Source organism: Coregonus clupeaformis, chromosome 24 (assembly GCF_020615455.1).
Source record: "Coregonus clupeaformis isolate EN_2021a chromosome 24, ASM2061545v1, whole genome shotgun sequence".
NCBI lineage: Eukaryota > Metazoa > Chordata > Actinopteri > Salmoniformes > Salmonidae > Coregonus > Coregonus clupeaformis.
In genome coordinates, this window is record NC_059215.1 from 37,733,764 (window position 1) to 37,751,850 (window position 18,087).

The window sequence follows — 18,087 nt, forward strand, 5'->3', positions numbered from 1 at the left end:
ACTTCGAGAAGCATAAGAATAACTGGTAATTCACGTGTGCTTGAGTCCATTACCCCAGGAAGGCTTCCTCCAGTGCAGTGTGATTTTGCCATGTTGGTGAAAGCATTCCTGAATTTTTCTGCCACGTCCGGGGTGAGCTCATGTATTAATCTCTCTTGCTCCTCTGTGAATGTTTGCCTCCTGGTGCTGGGTTTTTCCACTTTCACGTATTCTTTCCTCTTAGCCCCTCCTTTAAGGCAGAGAAAGAAATGGTGATCCGAGGAGCTTCCTCTTTTGCAGTCTCTGTTTCTGCAAAGGTAAGTGTCCGTACATTCCTCATCCTCTCCATGACATCTGAGGCATCTTCTGCATGCTCCCAGTCTTTCGACAGCATTCAGCTTCTCACTAGGCTTTAGTTCTTTGAACTGCTTACAAAAGAAAATCTTCTCACGGTGCTTTTCATCTCCACACACAACGCATCCTCCCTTTCTCGTGGACCTTGTGGAAGCATACCGCTTCTCCGGGTACGTAGCTTTCTTTTCAGGTTTTTCACTTACACCCAACTGGTCTAGTTTCTCCAGTATGTCCTCTTGTGTCTTTAAAAATCTTAGGCTGTCGAAGTGATTGTCAGGTGTGACTCCATTTCTTGGGTTGACCATGAATGTCAGCCAGTCCCTCTTCATGTTATCCGGCAGCTTGCTCTCTATGGATCTGATGACAAGGGGATTCTTTATGGCTCCACTGCTTTCGAGCTCCGTGAGGTCATTCAGGGCCTTTTCCACAGCTTGAATCAGGTCAATAACCTTCCTTGGTTGGTGTGACTTTAAAGGAGGGACCCTCTCCAGGTCCTCAATTATCTCCAAAGCGATTGTTGGCTTGTTTCCATACCGGTTTTGGAGTACTCTAAACATGTCTTCAGCACTGTTATATGATGACAGGCGCAGGTCTCTACATATTCTCTCGTCCACACTGTCAAGAAGTTGAAACTTCTTCACCTCCACTGAACCAGTCGGCTCTCCCTGCTTTTGCAGGCTCTCCCAGTCTTTCCTCCATCTGTGGAAATTCCTCCTAAGCCCAGTGAATTTAGGTAGACTGGTTGGTTTTATTCTCACCACTGGTTGTGGGACTGCTCTTGGTTGAAGCTCTGTAGGTCTTCTGTCCTCTTCTGCAATTCTCTGTGCGATGAGGAATTCTGTTCTTTTGGCCTCGAGGTTACTGCCGAATATTCTCAGATCTTTTACTCTGCCTTTCAGATCTGCAGTCTCATCGTGTGGGACCCATTTTTCCCAGTCTTTCAGGCTTTCACTTGCATCATGGATTAGCTTCCTCGCTCTTTCCAGCTGTAGTTCATAGCCGTCCCTGTTAATAGCAGTGACGGGGGTTTCTTTGGCTCTGTCACAGGCTTTCTCCGCTTCTTGGATTGCAAAGTCTACCTCCTCTTTACCGTATCTTGGCCAGAGGTTGAATTGGACTGCCTCTCGGATTTCCTCCAATTTCATGTCGCACTCTTCAATCGTCCTTTCAAGATCAGCATGCTGGTCCTTGTCGAGCTTGACCTCTTCATCTCCCTTAGTTCCCGCTTCAGCCAGTAGGCCAGCCGCGTAGTCATCATTTGAATCACCGACACTTCTAGCCAGGGAACTGAGCTTGCTGAACTCCTCTTGTAGTTCATGCTTAATCATACCAGCTGCAGCTTTACTCAGGTAGTTCGCTTGTCTGGTGAAAGCAGATTTGGCTAAGGTCCGCTCTTGCTTCAGTTGCTTGACTGTTTTCCCAAAAGTTTCCTTGGCCATGGTGTAGAGTTTCACAGGCAATTCTTCCTTTGCGTCGACAGCTTGACTTCAGCCCTTTGATCCTCGTCTTCACTGCCGCGCTGGTTATCAACTGTCAAGTTCATGCGTGATTTCTGGCTGACCACAGCTCTGCCCAAACTTGAAAACGGCTTTATCCTTGATGAACGCAAAGGACAACTCAAAACTGTTCACTTTATGATTTTTTATTGTCATAAAGATGGAACAGAATAGGTTGATAACCTTCAAAACACACAAACAAAACCCATGGATTAGTTACAAATAACTCTCAATTCCACTTTCTCAAAAATTGTAACGATCCCGGCAGTCTGAGTCGGGTCCTGTCTGTGGACTAGTTTTTCCGCTCGTGATCTCCAGTTTCCCGAGGGTTCTGGAACGCTCCGGGGAGCTCTCTTGATTTCCGCACCTGCATCCCATCAGCAATCTGCACACCTGGTCCTGATCATCACCCTTCTTAGGCTCTGGCCTAACATCCATTCCCTGCCGGATCGTTAGCCATGAACAGTATGTTTGTCAGTGTATCAGTCTTGGAGTTTCTAGCGTTAGTTTTGTTGTTTTGCACCTTGTTGGCTTGCCGTGTACTTACCTCCGTTTTGTTTCTATCTGCAGTCAATCTCCCGGAACCTTCACCCAACCCCTGCCTGGTTGTCGGCGGCTGCCGAGCCATTCTTGGATCTACCACTACACCTCCACCAACTCATCTCCGCCGTCCGCTCTGTCCCCTGGATTATTCTACATCGTTTTGGAATCTGTTAAATAAATACTCACCTTCGTTTCAACTCACCTTGTCCTGGTCTGCTTCTGGGTTCTGGCTTAGTAAACCGTGACAGAACGATCCGGCCAGTAATGAACCCAGCGGACCTGGACTCTGTTCGCCATGCCATTACCCATCAGGAGAAGATGTTGGGCCATCATAGCACGGAGCTACAGGAGATCGCGTTGGCAGTTCGAACCTTTCTACCGGTCTGACGGAGGTCCAGAACCAGCGCAAGTTTCCGGTGGAGGATCCACTACCGGTTTCACCCATCTCGCCTGCCGCGTCTGAAGCGGTGTCCTTCCGTGAGCCCAAGGTTCCGACGCCGGATAAATATGAGGGGGAGCTGGGAAGATGCCGTTCTTTCCTTATGCAGTGTGGGTTAGTGTTCGATCTACAGCCCTACTCTTATGCCACAGACAAGGCTAGGATAGCCTTTGTGATTGAGTTGCTGCGTGGTCGAGCGCTGGAGTGGGCTTCAGCCGTTTGGGAACGACAAGACCCCTGCATGGCTTCATACCAGGGGTTCACGGCCGAGATGAGGAAGCTCTTCGACCATTCCGTCCGAGGGAGGGACGCAGCTAGGCGCCTGTTTTCGCTCCACCAAGGAACTCGCAGCGTGGCCGACTTCGTGATCGAGTTCAAGACGTTGGCTGTGGAGAGTGGGTGGAATGAGGAGTCTCTGCAAGCGGCCTTTTACCAGGGTCTGTCGGAGCAGCTCAAGGATGAGCTGATCTCCTATCCGGAGCCTAGTGACCTGGACAGCTTGGTAGCCTTGTCTATTCGGGTGGATAATCGAGTCCGAGAGCGAAGGAGGGAGAAGCAATGGGGTCCGTCCAGTCGATCAGCTTCTCAGTTCCCAGTCGGGTCGGGTGGTGGACCAGAACACGTCGATCATTCTCCACCACAAAGGATTAGTGGAGAGGTCCTCTCTCCCGATTCTGAACCCATGCAAGTGGGGCGGCACGGGTTAACCAAGGAGGAGCGTCAACATAGACGTAAGACCAACTGCTGCCTCTACTGTGGTAGCTCGGGACATTACATCTCCACTTGTTCTCGGCGGTCGTCAAACTGCCCGGCTCGCTAAAGTTGGGAGGACTTTTAGCGAGCCAGTTTCAACCTCTCAGTACCTCTGTCAGACCCCGTTTCCCGGCTACCCTTGTGAACAGGAATCAGAGCTTAGCGATTAACGCTTTTATCGATTCAGGTGCCGATGGAAGCTTTCTTGATGCCGAGTTGGTGGAACAGCTGGGGCTTTCCAAGGAGCAATTGCCGGAAGCCATTGAAGCGACCACTCTGAACGGCAGTAGTCTGGCACGTATCACGATGAGGACTGAACCGGTTAAGATGCTGTTGTCGGGGAATCATTCGGAGATGATTTCATTCTTCATTCTGCCGTCTTCCCATGTTCCTCTGGTCCTTGGATACCCCTGGCTGAAGGAACACAATCCCACGTTCGATTGGGTGACGGGCAAGGTAACGAGTTGGAGCCTTGATTGTCATGCTAACTGTCTCAAGACTGCCTGTCCCCATTCGGTTCCCAGTCAGGTGATTGAGGCTAAACCCCCAGATTTGTCCCTGGTTCCCGAGACATATCACGATTTGGGGGAAGTGTTCAGTAAGCAGAAGGCTCTGTCACTCCCTCCCCACCGACCATATGATTGTGCCATCAACCTGTTCCCTGGAGCTGTCTACCCCCAAGGGAAGGTTATACAGTATCTCCCGCCCTGAACGTGAGGCTTTGGAGACCTACATCAAGGAGTCCCTAGCTGCTGGTCTCGTTCGTCCCTCGTCATCACCCCTGGGGGCAGGATTCTTCTTTGTGGGTAAGAAGGATGGCTCTCTTCGACCGTGTATTGATTATCGGGGGTTGAATGACATCACGGTCAAGAACAAGTATCCCCTGCCCTTGATGAGTTCTGCCTTCGACTCCTTACAGGGTGCTACGGTGTTCACCAAGCTAGACCTACGCAATGCGTATCACATGGTCCGGATCAGAGAGGGAGACGAGTGGTTGACGGGTTTCAATACACCGATGGGTCACTTCGAGTATCAGGTGATGCCGTTTGGACTGACCAATGCTCCAGCGGTATTCCAGAGTATGGTGAACGACGTCCTGAGAGATATGATCGGTCTCTTTGTGTTTGTTTACCTGGATGACATTCTGATCTTCTCGAAGGAACCTTCCGACCACGTCCAGCATGTCCGGCAGGTTCTGCAGCGATTGTTGGAGAATCGCCTGTTCGTGAAGGCCGAGAAGTGCGAGTTTCACGCCCACACGACATCCTTTCTCGGGTACATCATCTCCAGGGGAGAGATTAGGATGGACCAGGAGAAGGTTAGAGCGGTTCTGGAATGGGCCCAGCCCGGTACGAGATTGCAGCTCCAGAGATTTTTGGGGTTTGCGAATTTCTACCGCAGATTCATCCGGGATTACAGCCGTGTGGCCGCTCCGTTAACTGCCTTGACTTCCAGTATCAGGAACTTCAAGTGGAATCCGGAGGCGGATCGAGCGTTTCTGGATTTGAAGAGGCGATTCACCAACGCACCGATTCTCTCAACCGGACACGGCCCGTCAGTTCGTCGTTGAAGTGGACGCGTCTGATGTGGGAGTTGGCGCCATCCTGTCGCAGCGATGCTCCACGGACAGTAAACTCCATCCCTGCGCCTACTACCTCGTCGCCTTTCGCCTGCGGAGAGGAATTACGATGTGGGTAACCGGGAGCTTCTCGCGGTGAAACTTGCCTTGGAGGAGTGGCGCCACTGGTTGGAGGGGGCGGAGCAACCGTTTATTGTCTGGACTGACCACAAGAATCTTGCTTACGTGCAATCGGCTAGACGTCTCAACTCCCCGTCAGGCCAGGTGGTCGTTGTTTTTCGGACGATTCAATTTTTCCCTGACGTTCCGACCTGGATCTAAGAACGGCAAGGCGGACGCCTTGTCTCGGATGTTCTCCAAGACGGAGGAGGGTGGGTCCAAGACCGAGACAATTCTCCCCCGGAACTGCGTCGTGGGAGCTGTTAGGTGGAAGATTGAGGAGGAGGTGATGGCGGCTCTTCGGACGCAGCCCGGTCCCGGTAACGGTCCACCCGGTCGGTTGTTTGTGCCTGAGTCGGTTCGTCCTGCGGTCCTCAAATGGTCCCACGCCAGCAAGATGGCTTGTCACCCTGGCGTGGCTCGGACGATGGCGTTTCTTCGCAGACGCTTTTTGGTGGCCTGCCATGGCCGAGGATACTCGGGGTTATGTTGCTGCCTGTCCAGTGTGTGCGCAGAATAAGGGTACCAATCGGCCCAGCTCTGGACTACTTCACCCCCCTTCCTATTCCCCGGCGACCATGGTCGCATCTGGCCCTGGACTTTGTCACTGGGTTGCCCGCTTCTGAGGGGAACACGGTCGTTCTGACTATCGTGGACAGATTCAGCAAGTTCGCCCACTTTGTGCCAATTGCCAAGCTTCCCTCTGCCTCGGAGACGTCCGAGATCCTGGTTAGGGAGGTTTTCAGGGTCCACGGGATTGCCCAGTGATCTCGTTTCCGACCGTGGCCCTCAGTTTACCTCTGCTGTCTGGAAGTCCTTCTGTTTGGCCATTGGAGCTACAGTCAGTCTCACATCTGGTTTTCACCCCCAATCTAATGGTCAGGCGGAGAGAGCCAACCAGAAGATGGAATCCACGCTACGCTGCCTGGCCTCTTCCAACCCCACCTCCTGGGTCTCTCAGTTGCCTTGGGTTGAGTATGCCCACAATACTCTCCCTACATCTGCCACTGGGATGTCTCCCTTCCAGTGCCTGTATGGCTACCAACCTCCCTTGTTCCCTTCTCAGGAGAAGGAGCTCTCAGTGCCTTCTGTTCAGGCCCATATTCGTCGTTGCCACCGGACCTGGCATCGGGCCAGAAAGGCACTCCTTAGAGTTTCGGACCGGTATCAGCTCCAGGCGACCGTCGCCGGATCCCCGCTCCCACCTACACCATCGGAGATAGGGTCTGGTTGGCCACACGGGATCTTCCTTTACGGACTGAGTCTAGGAAGTTGTTACCGAAGTTCATTGGTCCGTTTGTGGTGGAGAAGGTGATCAATCCGGTGGCAGTTCGACTCAAACTCCCGAGGACGCTCAGAGTCCATCCCACCTTTCATGTCTCCTGCCTCAAGCCTGTTTTCCTCAGTCCTCTGTTGCCTCCTCCGCCTCCTCCTCCTCCTCCTCGGATGATCGGAGGTGGTCCGGCCTACACGGTGCGACGCATTATGGATTCCAGACGGCGGGGCCGGGGTTTCCAGTATCTCGTGGACTGGGAGGGGTATGGTCCTGAAGAGAGGAGTTGGATTCCGCGGCGACAGATCCTAGATGCTGACCTCATCCGTGACTTCTACCGCCTCCATCCTGGCGCTCCGGGGAGTCCGCCCGGTGGCGTTCGTCGGAGGGGGGGTACTGTAACGATCCCGGCAGTCTGAGTCGGGTCCTGTCTGTGGACTAGTTTTTCCGCTCGTGATCTCCAGTTTCCCGAGGGTTCTGGAACGCTCCGGGGAGCTCTCTTGATTTCCGCACCTGCATCCCATCAGCAATCTGCACACCTGGTCCTGATCATCACCCTTCTTAGGCTCTGGCCTAACATCCATTCCCTGCCGGATCGTTAGCCATGAACAGTATGTTTGTCAGTGTATCAGTCTTGGAGTTTCTAGCGTTAGTTTTGTTGTTTTGCACCTTGTTGGCTTGCCGTGTACTTACCTCCGTTTTGTTTCTATCTGCAGTCAATCTCCCGGAACCTTCACCCAACCCCTGCCTGGTTGTCGGCGGCTGCCGAGCCATTCTTGGATCTACCACTACACCTCCACCAACTCATCTCCGCCGTCCGCTCTGTCCCCTGGATTATTCTACATCGTTTTGGAATCTGTTAAATAAATACTCACCTTCGTTTCAACTCACCTTGTCCTGGTCTGCTTCTGGGTTCTGGCTTAGTAAACCGTGACAAAAATAAGCATAAACTAATGTTACTGAATCCTCAACCTAACCAAACAATCATTTCATCATTTAGATTAACCTAGGATCATTGCAAGTTAATAATTAAATATCAATATCATAATTAAACATTTAACAATACACATGATTATAGTAACGTTACTGTCAAGTACTACGTTCACATAATGAAGTCTTACTATTTAATTTAATTAATAATTGTATTGTATGTTACAACCAAACAAAAGGGCATATAGAAGCATGAATTCACAACACATTCTGTCCTACCAGTTGCGTCTTTGGATGATCAGGAGCCGTGGTCATTGGTATCTCTTCTCAGGAATGAGTGAGAGCCAAGTAAGCTTTTACCAAACATTTCGATGCCATGCACATGCACTGCTTGTGGGTGCGCACGTTAATATGGTCCCCAGAGCACTTCCTGGTGGTTGGTTTCAACAGCTCCGGTTGCATGGTTGCCCCTGCAGGTTGGGAGTGCTTTGAGCACCCTGGGTGGATTTAGGCTTGAGTGCTCGGTATAGCTTGTAGTCAGGAATTGACACAACAGTAACATATCGTTTTTAAATGTGTGAATGCTATTCTCCTCCGACAATACAACAGCTGATTCAAAGGGGGTGTGGCAGATATCAAAACTCTTCTGTGGTAGGATACACTTGTGGTTTCTCGCCAAAAGGAGGCTATCGAGGAGGGGAGGACCGTCTTCCGTTTGCCTACTAACGAATTGACACACTCCTCGACCACTAGACTACTTATTGGTTTCCGGATCACAGAGGAGAGAAGACAGAGAATGGACTTTTGCCGAAACGAGAAAAGGCCTTTGAGCCCAGAACTATAAGCTTCTCATCGTGGCTTTGGCTACCTGGCTTCATGTCCCACTTCTGCTGGAATTTCAGCACAAATGTTTGTAAATATTGGCACTTGGATTTGCTCTTCTTGACCCATACTGTAGGACTGTATATTTTTATTTCAGTCTCACATCAGCCAACTGTCTGAACATAGGAAAGTCAAAACCAACCACTTGCCTCCGTAGACATGAAGTCATGCCACTCACTCACTCACTGCATGTCATGCTAACTGGTATTCAGTGTTAATAACCACCATATTTTTACCACTACGTCCCTGGTTCCCATGTGTTGACGTGAAATTGTTGTTGCTGTGCAGAGCTGAAGCAGCAAGAGGAGCCCACCCTGACGTGTGAGCTGTGTGGCAGAGTGGACTTTGCCTACAACTTCAAGAGATCCAAGAGGTTCTGCTCCACAGTGTGTGCCAAACGGTAAGGCCTGGGTAGACAAGATGCTGGTACTGAGATCTGGGTCGTATTCATTAGGTACCAAAAGGGAAGGAAACGGACTGCAACAAGGAGGGACTTTTGTTTTCCATTGAAAAACATTTTGCTAAGGTGTGGTCTAATGAATATAACCCAGGCATCCTGAATGACATGTTCTCCAGCAGTTGTTGCTGTAGTAATTACAGCAGTAGTACACAAGTGCAGGAATAACAAATAAATGAATGGCTTATTCTTTACTTGAGCCTATAATTTGTTACTCAGATTTGTTGTTGTTGTGAAAACACAATTAAACAACAAATGACTTGCTCAGCCTTTGAAACACTTAATTACCCAAGCTACTTATTGAGACATAGCCCATTTTATTTTTTACCCATAAAATGTTTGTGCAGGTACAATGTGGGATGTACAAAGCGAATGGGCCTCTTTCCAAATCGACAAACCACGATGGAGAAACTGAAGAAGCAGAGAACGACCAATGGAAACCAGAACTCAAGTTCAGAGACCAAAAAACAGGTGAAATGGCACTGTTCACAAAATATCAAGAATAAAAGTACTATATGACTTTGTAAACATATTTCCATTGAGACCCTCTTTCTGGCTAGAATGGCAATCCCATATGATCACTTCAAAGCTAAACCCTTCCTTTGTGTGTTTCAGACTCCCACCACTGGCCAACAACCTGGGGGTGGATCAGTGACATCCAGCCACCCCTCTCATCCTGGTCACAGGGAGTCCAGCCAGTGTTTGGACATGTCCAGCTACGAGGGTCCCCCTTCGCCGCCCCTGTCTGCTGCCAGCTCTAGTGCTCCCAGGTCCCAGGCGGGCAGAGGGGCCGAGCACACGGAGGGCTGTGGACAAGAGCTGCCTCTCCACTTCCAGCCCAGCGACCCGGCCAAGTGGAACGTGGAGGAAGTCTACGATTTCATCTGCTCCCTGCCAGGTGGGCACTGCCACATTTTCCATTTACTGCAACAGTTGCTAAATAGCAGCCAAAATGGCAGAGTAGCAGCCCAATACAACAGTGGTCACCAACCTTGCTATTGGAGAAATGCAGTGTGTGCAGGCTTTTGTTTTAGCACAGTAGTAACACACATACTTCAGCCAACAAACTTAGTTTTTTGATTTAATTGAAATACAAACTTTGTTTAAACACCCTAAAACATGGATATCAGTTCCAGGAACAAAATTGGTGACCTGACCACTGTCATAAATCAAGCAACTAGCAGGAGGGATGTTTAGAAAATACTTGCTTGGAACCTGGTGGTTGTGTGTAATGTGTATATATATATTTTTAAGCTAACTGGCGAGTGGCTGTTTGTTTTATTCCCAGGTTGCCTGGAGATAGCCAATGAGTTCCGCTCGCAGGAGATCGACGGCCAGTCCTTGCTGCTGCTGAAAGAGGACCACCTCATGGGCACCATGAACATCAAACTGGGGCCTGCGCTCAAGATCCTTGCCCAGATCAGTATGCTTAGAGACTCGTAGCCCCTCCTCTCTGGAGCTGCTCCACACTGCAGGAAAGTAAATACGGTGCTCTGGACATACGGTACTCTGACCATGCTCAAGCCTACCGCTGTGGCAGGTTGGTCCCACGGTTGTGGTGGATGGACAAGGGTGTCTCTCTGTCCCATAGAAACTGATGGTCCATAGGATATTGGCAACCCTTTCTGAGGTTAGAGCTTTGCCCCTTCGGACTTAGCTACTGTATGAGTTGTACTGTGGATGTTGTACTGTGCACAAGTAGCTCACCCAGCCAGACTCAAATGGACAAGGTGGTACTTAAGTTCAGAAATGCCATTACTAGTAGTTAGAGATTCTCTGGTACTTCTGTATACTTTTTAGCCAGTAGTTCTGAAAGTAGTGCTCACGAGCCCAAAGTGGTCCCTGAAAATTGCGTACTACGTCACATATGTGCAGATATGTGCACCACATCATTGCTTTCTATCTCTCGCTCTGCTGTGTGTGTATCTTGCTAGCTGTCGCTCAAATAGCGAGGGGCTGAAGCTCATTGGCTGGAACTCGAAATGTTAGGGGGCTGGCCCACATGGGGGAAACTGTTGGGAAAATGGCGCCGCACAGCTCCCAGTAAACAGCCTCTTCCAAACTAGGATTTTGTGGCTAATTTGAGGTAAGAAAGTAATTCTGCTCATAGATTATGCATGTATCAACTACACATCAAATTGTATTGGTCACATGCGCCGAATACAACAGGTCTACGTAGACTTTACAGCAGGGGTGTCAAAGTCAAATGGACGGAGGGCCAAATAAAAAATTTAGCTACAAGCCGAGGGCCGGACTGTTCGAATGTTCATTGAAAAATTTTTAAATGACGCATATAGTCTAGTGAACCTAATTGAACCTACTGAAAACCTAACAAATATATTCCAATATGATCAGATAAATAAAGCAATATTTTCTTATGGCTCTGTCAGTAATCTTTAATTTTCAACAGACACAAAAGACAAATTTCCTTTATATAAAAATCCCCATAACATGAACATTAAATGAAAGAAACCGGTATTCAAGGCACCATCAGTAGCCTATATTTTCTATTTTAGCAAAAGTGGGCTAAATTTACTTCAAAGAAAAAAACAATAATAGCAATTTTCTATCATCCACTCAACTGAAATATTTTTAAAATATAATTGGATTGAAATACAATAAAATAAAGTGCAAAAATCTATTAATCAAAAACAACACTTTGTTTAAGGAGAAGTAACATGCAGTGAAAACAAATATTAAACTTTAACTTTTAAACTTGAACTGAGTAAAAACTCTAAATATGTGATTGCACAGTAATGTTCACTTGTTTGAGGTTGAGGGTGATACTTGGTGGTGTCCCATCTTTTCCACAAGTTCATCAATGTTCGGGGTAAGGCTCTGAGCTGAGGAAATCCTCAGAATTGAGTGGAGGTGTTCAGCAGTAAGTCGACTTCTGTGTGATGTTTTGTTCAGGTTCATCAAAGAAAACAGTTGTTCACACAGGTATGTGCTGCCAAACATAGACAACGTTTGAGCAGCCTGGATGCGCAGCTGGGGCATTGTGTCGGGAGGAAACGGGCGAACTCCGCAGCACCCACTGCCGCATATTTTGCCCTCAGTGCATCATTGCATTGGAGGTCAATCAACTCCATTTGGAGGTTTGGTGGTGAGCTTTCCACGTCAACAGCAAATGGGTTACCGAGCAGTTCCAACCTGCTTTTTTGTGCTTCAAAGTCAGCAAATCGGCGTCGAAAGTCAGCGGCAAGCATACCTATTTTATCAGCCAACTGTGCGCTCGGGAACGCACTGGTAGAGAGCTTCTCTTTCATGGTCTGGCAGCTGGGAAAGTGGCTCAAATTTTCTTTCCGCATCTGCGTCTCCCACAGAGTCAGTTTGGTTTTAAATGCCTTCACTGTACTGTACATATCAGAGATGACATGATCCCGACCCTGCAGCTGCAAGTTCATTGCATTCAGATGACTCGTAATGTCACACAGAAAAGCCATTTCACACAGAAACATTTCGTCTCGGAGTTGTGTTGTGTCTTTCCCTTTGCTGTCCAAGAACAGACAAATCTCCTCACGAAGCTCGAAACATCTTTGAAGCACCTTTCCCTGGCTTAGCCATCGCACCTCTGTGTGATAAGGCAAATCACCATGCTCCGTTTCTAACTCCGTCAGAAATGCCTTGAACTGGCGGTGATTCAAACCTTTGGCTCTGATAAAGTTAACTGTGCGCGTGATGATGCTCATTACATGCTCCATTTTCAAGGCTTTACCGCACAACGCTTCCTGGTGTATGATACAATGATAAGCTGTCAGCTCACCTGTCGCGTTTTCCTCTTGCATCTTTTCCCGTATCTTCGCCACCAGTCCGCTCCTGTGTCCACACATCGCAGGTGCTCCGTCGGTTGTCAAACCCACGAGTTTTTCCCAAGGCAGCTCCATCTCATTTACACATCTTGACACCTCTTCATACAAATCATGCCCCGTAGTTGTGCCATGCATAGGACGTAAAGCCAAAAACTCCTCTGTCACGCTTTAGGCTGGAGTCCACTCCCGGATGAAAATTGACAACTGGGCAATGTCAGAAATGTCGGTGCTCTCATCCACAGCCAAGGAATATGCAATGAAATCTTTTCCCTTTTTCACAAGCTGCTCTTTTAGATTGATGGACAACTGGTCTACTCTCTCGGCAATGGTGTTTCTGCTCAGACTCACATTTAAAAAGAGTTGCCTTTTTTCTGGGCAAACTTCGTCACAAACTTTAATCATGCAGTTTTTGATGAAATCCCCCCTCCGTAAATGGCCGGGCTGATTTAGCGATCTCTTCTGCCAAAATAAAACTGGCCTTGACAGCAGCCTGGCCTTGTGATTTGGCTTTTTTGAACAGAGCCTGTCGAGATTTGAGGCCTCGTTTTAATTCCTCTGCCTTTTGTAGCCTTTGTTCCATGTCCATATTCTTGTTTTTGTCCGCGTGTTTCGTTTCATAATGTCGTCTCAGATTATACCGTTGCATTGTGGGAAATGCAACGTCACCGTTGCATTGTGGGAAATGTAGTATTGGTGCGTGTAAAAGATCTGCGGGCTGCCGGCTTGCTGCGGTCTGCGGGCCGGTTCTAATAATAAATCAAGATCATCCCAGGGGCCGTAAAAAACCTTCTCGCGGGCCGGATGTGGCCCGCGGGCCTTGACTCTGACATATGTGCTTTACAGTGAAATGCTTACTTACGAGGCCATTCCCAACAATGCAGAGTTGAAGAATGAGGCAAATATTTGCTAAATTAAAAGGAAATACACATCCAGCCCAAAGTTGGAGGTTTAGAAAAAGACTTAATAGTCGCCAAAGTTTCGGAACATTTCTTTAAGTCAGTAAAAAAAAAATTGTGAGGTAGTTGCATCTGGATAACTTTTCCATTGATAATATGCACTGAGTTTACAAAACATTAATAACACTTGCTCTTTCCATGACATAGACTGGTGAATCCAGGTAAAAGCTATGATCCCTTATTGATGTCACTTGTTAAATCCACTTAAATCAGTGTAGATGAAGGGGAGGAGACAGGTTAAGTAAGGATTTTTAAGCCTTGAGACATTGATTGTGTATATGTACCATTCAGAGGGTGAGTGGGCAAGACAAAATACTTAAGTGCCTTTGAACAGGGTTATTTTTTCACACTCAACAGTTTCCCATGTGTATCAACTTGACACAACTGTGGGAAGCATTGGAGTCAACATGGGCCAGCAGCCCTGTGGAACACTTACGACACCTTGTAGAGTCCATGCCCCGACGAATTGAGGCTGTTCTGAGGGCAAAAGGAGGGGGGTGCAACTCAATATAATTAGGAAGGTGTTATTAATGTTTTGTACACTCAGTGTATATTTGGTTCTTGACTGGAAGTAGGCCTTTTGGGCATTTTGGTCTTGGCAGAAAGTGGTCGAAAAACCCACCTAGGACTGTATTTTGAGTTGTTGGGTTAGAAACACCATCCATTGCACAGGACAATACACAAAATGTTACAGTTCACACCTTGAATAGGTGGGATGTGATACTTACTCGCATATTTTTGTATATAAATTCAAAAAAATATCCTAAGAAATCATTGCATCCTTTTTTTTGGTTGAAAATGTTTCTTGTGTTTTTAAGAAAACAGGTGTTTTGAAGATTCTAAATTTGAATAATTTTGTTCACTTTCTTAATTTATTGTCCTGTGTCAATGTTCTTTCTACTTCCGTGAAGTCCATTTTCAAAGGGACAAGCCTTAACCATATGTAGTCGTCTGTCCCAACTGGCCTCCAAGTAGTGTCTCTGGCCTCCAGAAATCTGGGCTAATGGAAATGGATTACTCTTACAAACTGTCATTCCAAGTTTGTATTATTCTGTGTGATATACTACTAGGGGTTTAATTGGACAGGAACATGGTGGAGGGACGTTCAGGTTCCCACACCTGTTGTGGGTGAAAAACTTGTGACATTTGAATAGATCTAAATGAATATATTTTCGGGAACACCACCATTCCCAATTCCATTTTGTGCTCAGTATCGTACACAATGAAAAGCAGATCTTAATAGATAAAAATCACTCTGAATTATTATTATTTTTGGGTCATCACTGCAACGTGTTGCAGGCCTTTATAGACTTTGAAACCTGCTGTAACACTCAAACCAAAGCGTCATCGGCATCATGTTTGTATCTGATGTTTAGATTTAGAAACTCACTTAGCATTCTTCAAGTTCTAAACTTGTTGAGTATTTGTATTTATGGAACTAGTTCTCGTATACCACATTTTGTACTTCAAAAAATAAAACCTTAAAATAGTATGTGTGTACACTTTTCTGCAGTGATATAAGACCATTCCGTCATTTATTACGAATATACAGTAGCTACAAATATCACAACAATAAAGTCCAGATGGAAAATATTTGACTTTAAGTGAATACATTTAATTTAAATACATTTTGAGTGGGGTCTCATATACAGTGGGGGAAAAAAGTATTTAGTCAGCCACCAATTGTGCAAGTTCTCCCACTTAAAAAGATGAGAGAGGCCTGTAATTTTCATCATAGGTACACGTCAACTATGACAGACAAATTGAGATTTTTTTTCTCCAGAAAATCACATTGTAGGATTTTTTATGAATTTATTTGCAAATTATGGTGGAAAATAAGTATTTGGTCACCTACAAACAAGCAAGATTTCTGTCTCTCACAGACCTGTAACTTCTTCAATAAGAGGCTCCTCTGTCCTCCACTGCGTTACCTGTATTAATGGCACCTGTTTGAACTTGTTATCAGTATAAAAGACACCTGTCCACAACCTCAAACAGTCACACTCCAAACTCCACTATGGCCAAGACCAAAGAGCTGTCAAAGGACACCAGAAACAAAATTGTAGACCTGCACCAGGCTGGGAAGACTGAATCTGCAATAGGTAAGCAGCTTGGTTTGAAGAAAACAACTGTGGGAGCAATTATTAGGAAATGGAAGACATACAAGACCACTGATAATTTCCCTCGATCTGGGGCTCCACGCAAGATCTCACCCCGTGGGGTCGAAATGATCACAAGAACGGTGAGCAAAAATCCCAGAACCAGACGGGGGGACCTAGTGAATGACCTGCAGAGAGCTGGGACCAAAGTAACAAAGCCTACCATCAGTAACACTACGCCGCCAGGGACTCAAATCCTGCAGTGCCAGACGTGTCCCCCTGCTTAAGCCAGTACATGTCCAGGCCCGTCTGAAGTTTGCTAGAGTGCATTTGGATGATCCAGAAGAGGATTGGGAGAATGTCATATGGTCAGATGAAACCAAAATAGAACTTTTTTGGTAAAAACTCAACTCGTCGTGTTTGGAGGACAAAGAATGCTGAGTTGCATCCAAAGAACACCATACCTACTGTGAAGCATGGGGGTGGAAACATCATGCTTTTGGGCAGTTTCTGCAAAGGGACCAGGACGACTGATCCGTGTAAAGGAAAGAATGAATGGGGCCATGTATCGTGAGATTTTGAGTGAAAACCTCCTTCCATCAGCAAGGGCATTGAAGATGAAACGTGGCTGGGTCTTTCAGCATGACAATGATCCCAAACACACCGCCCGGGCAACGAAGGAGTGGCTTCGTAAGAAGCATTTCAAGGTCCTGGAGTGGCCTAGCCAGTCTCCAGATCTCAACCCCATAGAAAATCTTTGGAGGGAGTTGAAAGTCCGTGTTGCCCAGCGACAGCCCCAAAACATCACTGCTCTAGAGGAGATCTGCATGGAGGAATGGGCCAAAATACCAGCAACAGTGTGTGAAAACCTTGTGAAGACTTACAGAAAACGTTTGACCCGTGTCATTGCCAACAAAGGGTATATAACAAAGTATTGAGAAACTTTTGTTATTGACCAAATACTTAATTTGCAAATAAATTCATTACAAATCCTACAATGTGATTTTCTGGATTTTTTTTCTTCTCATTTTGTCTGTCATAGTTGATGTGTACCTATGATGAAAATTACAGGCCTCTCTCATCTTTTTAAGTGGGATAACTTGCACAATTGGTGGCTGACTAAATACTTTTTTTCCCCACTGTACAATACAAATAATCAGTTAATAACAGGGGCAGTGAGAGAATAATTAATTAGAACTATTCAACTGGCTGACACAGAAACGTCTTTCGCATATGCTTCTCTACTGCATAAGCGGAGACTCCATGACCACTGCAACAGTATGAAGTATGAGTATAAAGCTTATTAGAATCTGACATGGTGAGAAAACAGCAATTACAGCAATTGACAAATATGAATCTTAATTCAAACATATTTAGGATGAAACTGACAATTTCATTTAAAAAATGAAATCATTGAAAAAATATATTTAGGATGTCGTCTTTTAGAAAGGTTGGCAGGTGTCCCTTTTAACAGCCAGTACAAGCAGCAAATGTGCAGATCTCACAGGCATGAGGACGGGCAGCCACAAATGCTGTTCACAAACACACAACCACTACAATTACCACAGATAATCTTCCCTTTAGCCTTTATACAAACACACACCCACACATGCAAATACTATACATGTAGAAGTGTGTGCACGCACGCACACACACACACAAACCCATGGTATTTATAGTTTTTACAATTATTACAGAAATAATCCACTAATTAGCCAATGGACTTTCAACACTTTATTATCCCTATTTGAAAATAAAAGTGAAAATACCCATGTTTTTCAGCCTATCAATCATCGGGTCACTCCTTCCTTTTCAAAATTACAGTTTGGAAGCTCAGTTGCTAATGTCGTGGAAATTCTTACACAGGGACACTCTAAGTCAATCTTAATTGAATCATTGTTTATTGTCAGCGCACAGGAGAGGTTCCAACAAACTTAATGCGCCATAGTGAACGTATGTCAGAAGCTCTAACGGGGCAGTCCTGTTAGTTCTCTTATATACTGCAGACAAGTTATATTTGCTTCAATCATGTGACCAATACTGGGTCGTGCATGTGACAGACCAATACCTCACGAGGCTTCTCTCTAAACTGAGACATCCCTTACTCTAAACAAGGTTCTGGGCATACTGCCAAATTGCAGACACTGATAGTGAGGATTCGTTCAATTAGTCACTTGCATGAACACAGAAATTGGTTTATAGAAAAGCACAAACATAGAACATAGAAATTGGTAAATAGAAAAGCACAAACATACAAATGTCCATCACATTCCATCCTCTTTTATCACTTGTGTGATGATAATCATTACATTTTAATGTACGCATTAGATTTAAGCTTCTATGAAAAGGAGGTTCTATCAAATGACATCATAATAA

The 18,087-nt window shown here is 46.3% G+C and overlaps 1 protein-coding gene across 3 annotated transcripts in view; it reads left to right on the forward strand.

Moving 5' to 3' along the window:
• Nucleotides 1-11,007, forward strand: part of LOC121538195 (polyhomeotic-like protein 2) — a 67,270-nt gene extending 56,263 nt beyond the window's left edge. For all 3 annotated transcript variants that reach the window (XM_041846005.2, XM_041846007.2, XM_041846006.1), the window contains 4 exons: nt 8,676-8,787; nt 9,192-9,315; nt 9,460-9,742; nt 10,133-11,007. In XM_041846005.2, coding sequence (XP_041701939.2) covers nt 8,676-8,787; nt 9,192-9,315; nt 9,460-9,742; nt 10,133-10,287 — 674 coding nt within the window. In that variant the 3' untranslated portion in view covers nt 10,288-11,007. The remainder of the gene's footprint in view (nt 1-8,675; nt 8,788-9,191; nt 9,316-9,459; nt 9,743-10,132) is intronic.
• Nucleotides 11,008-18,087: the final 7,080 nt, after the last annotated feature.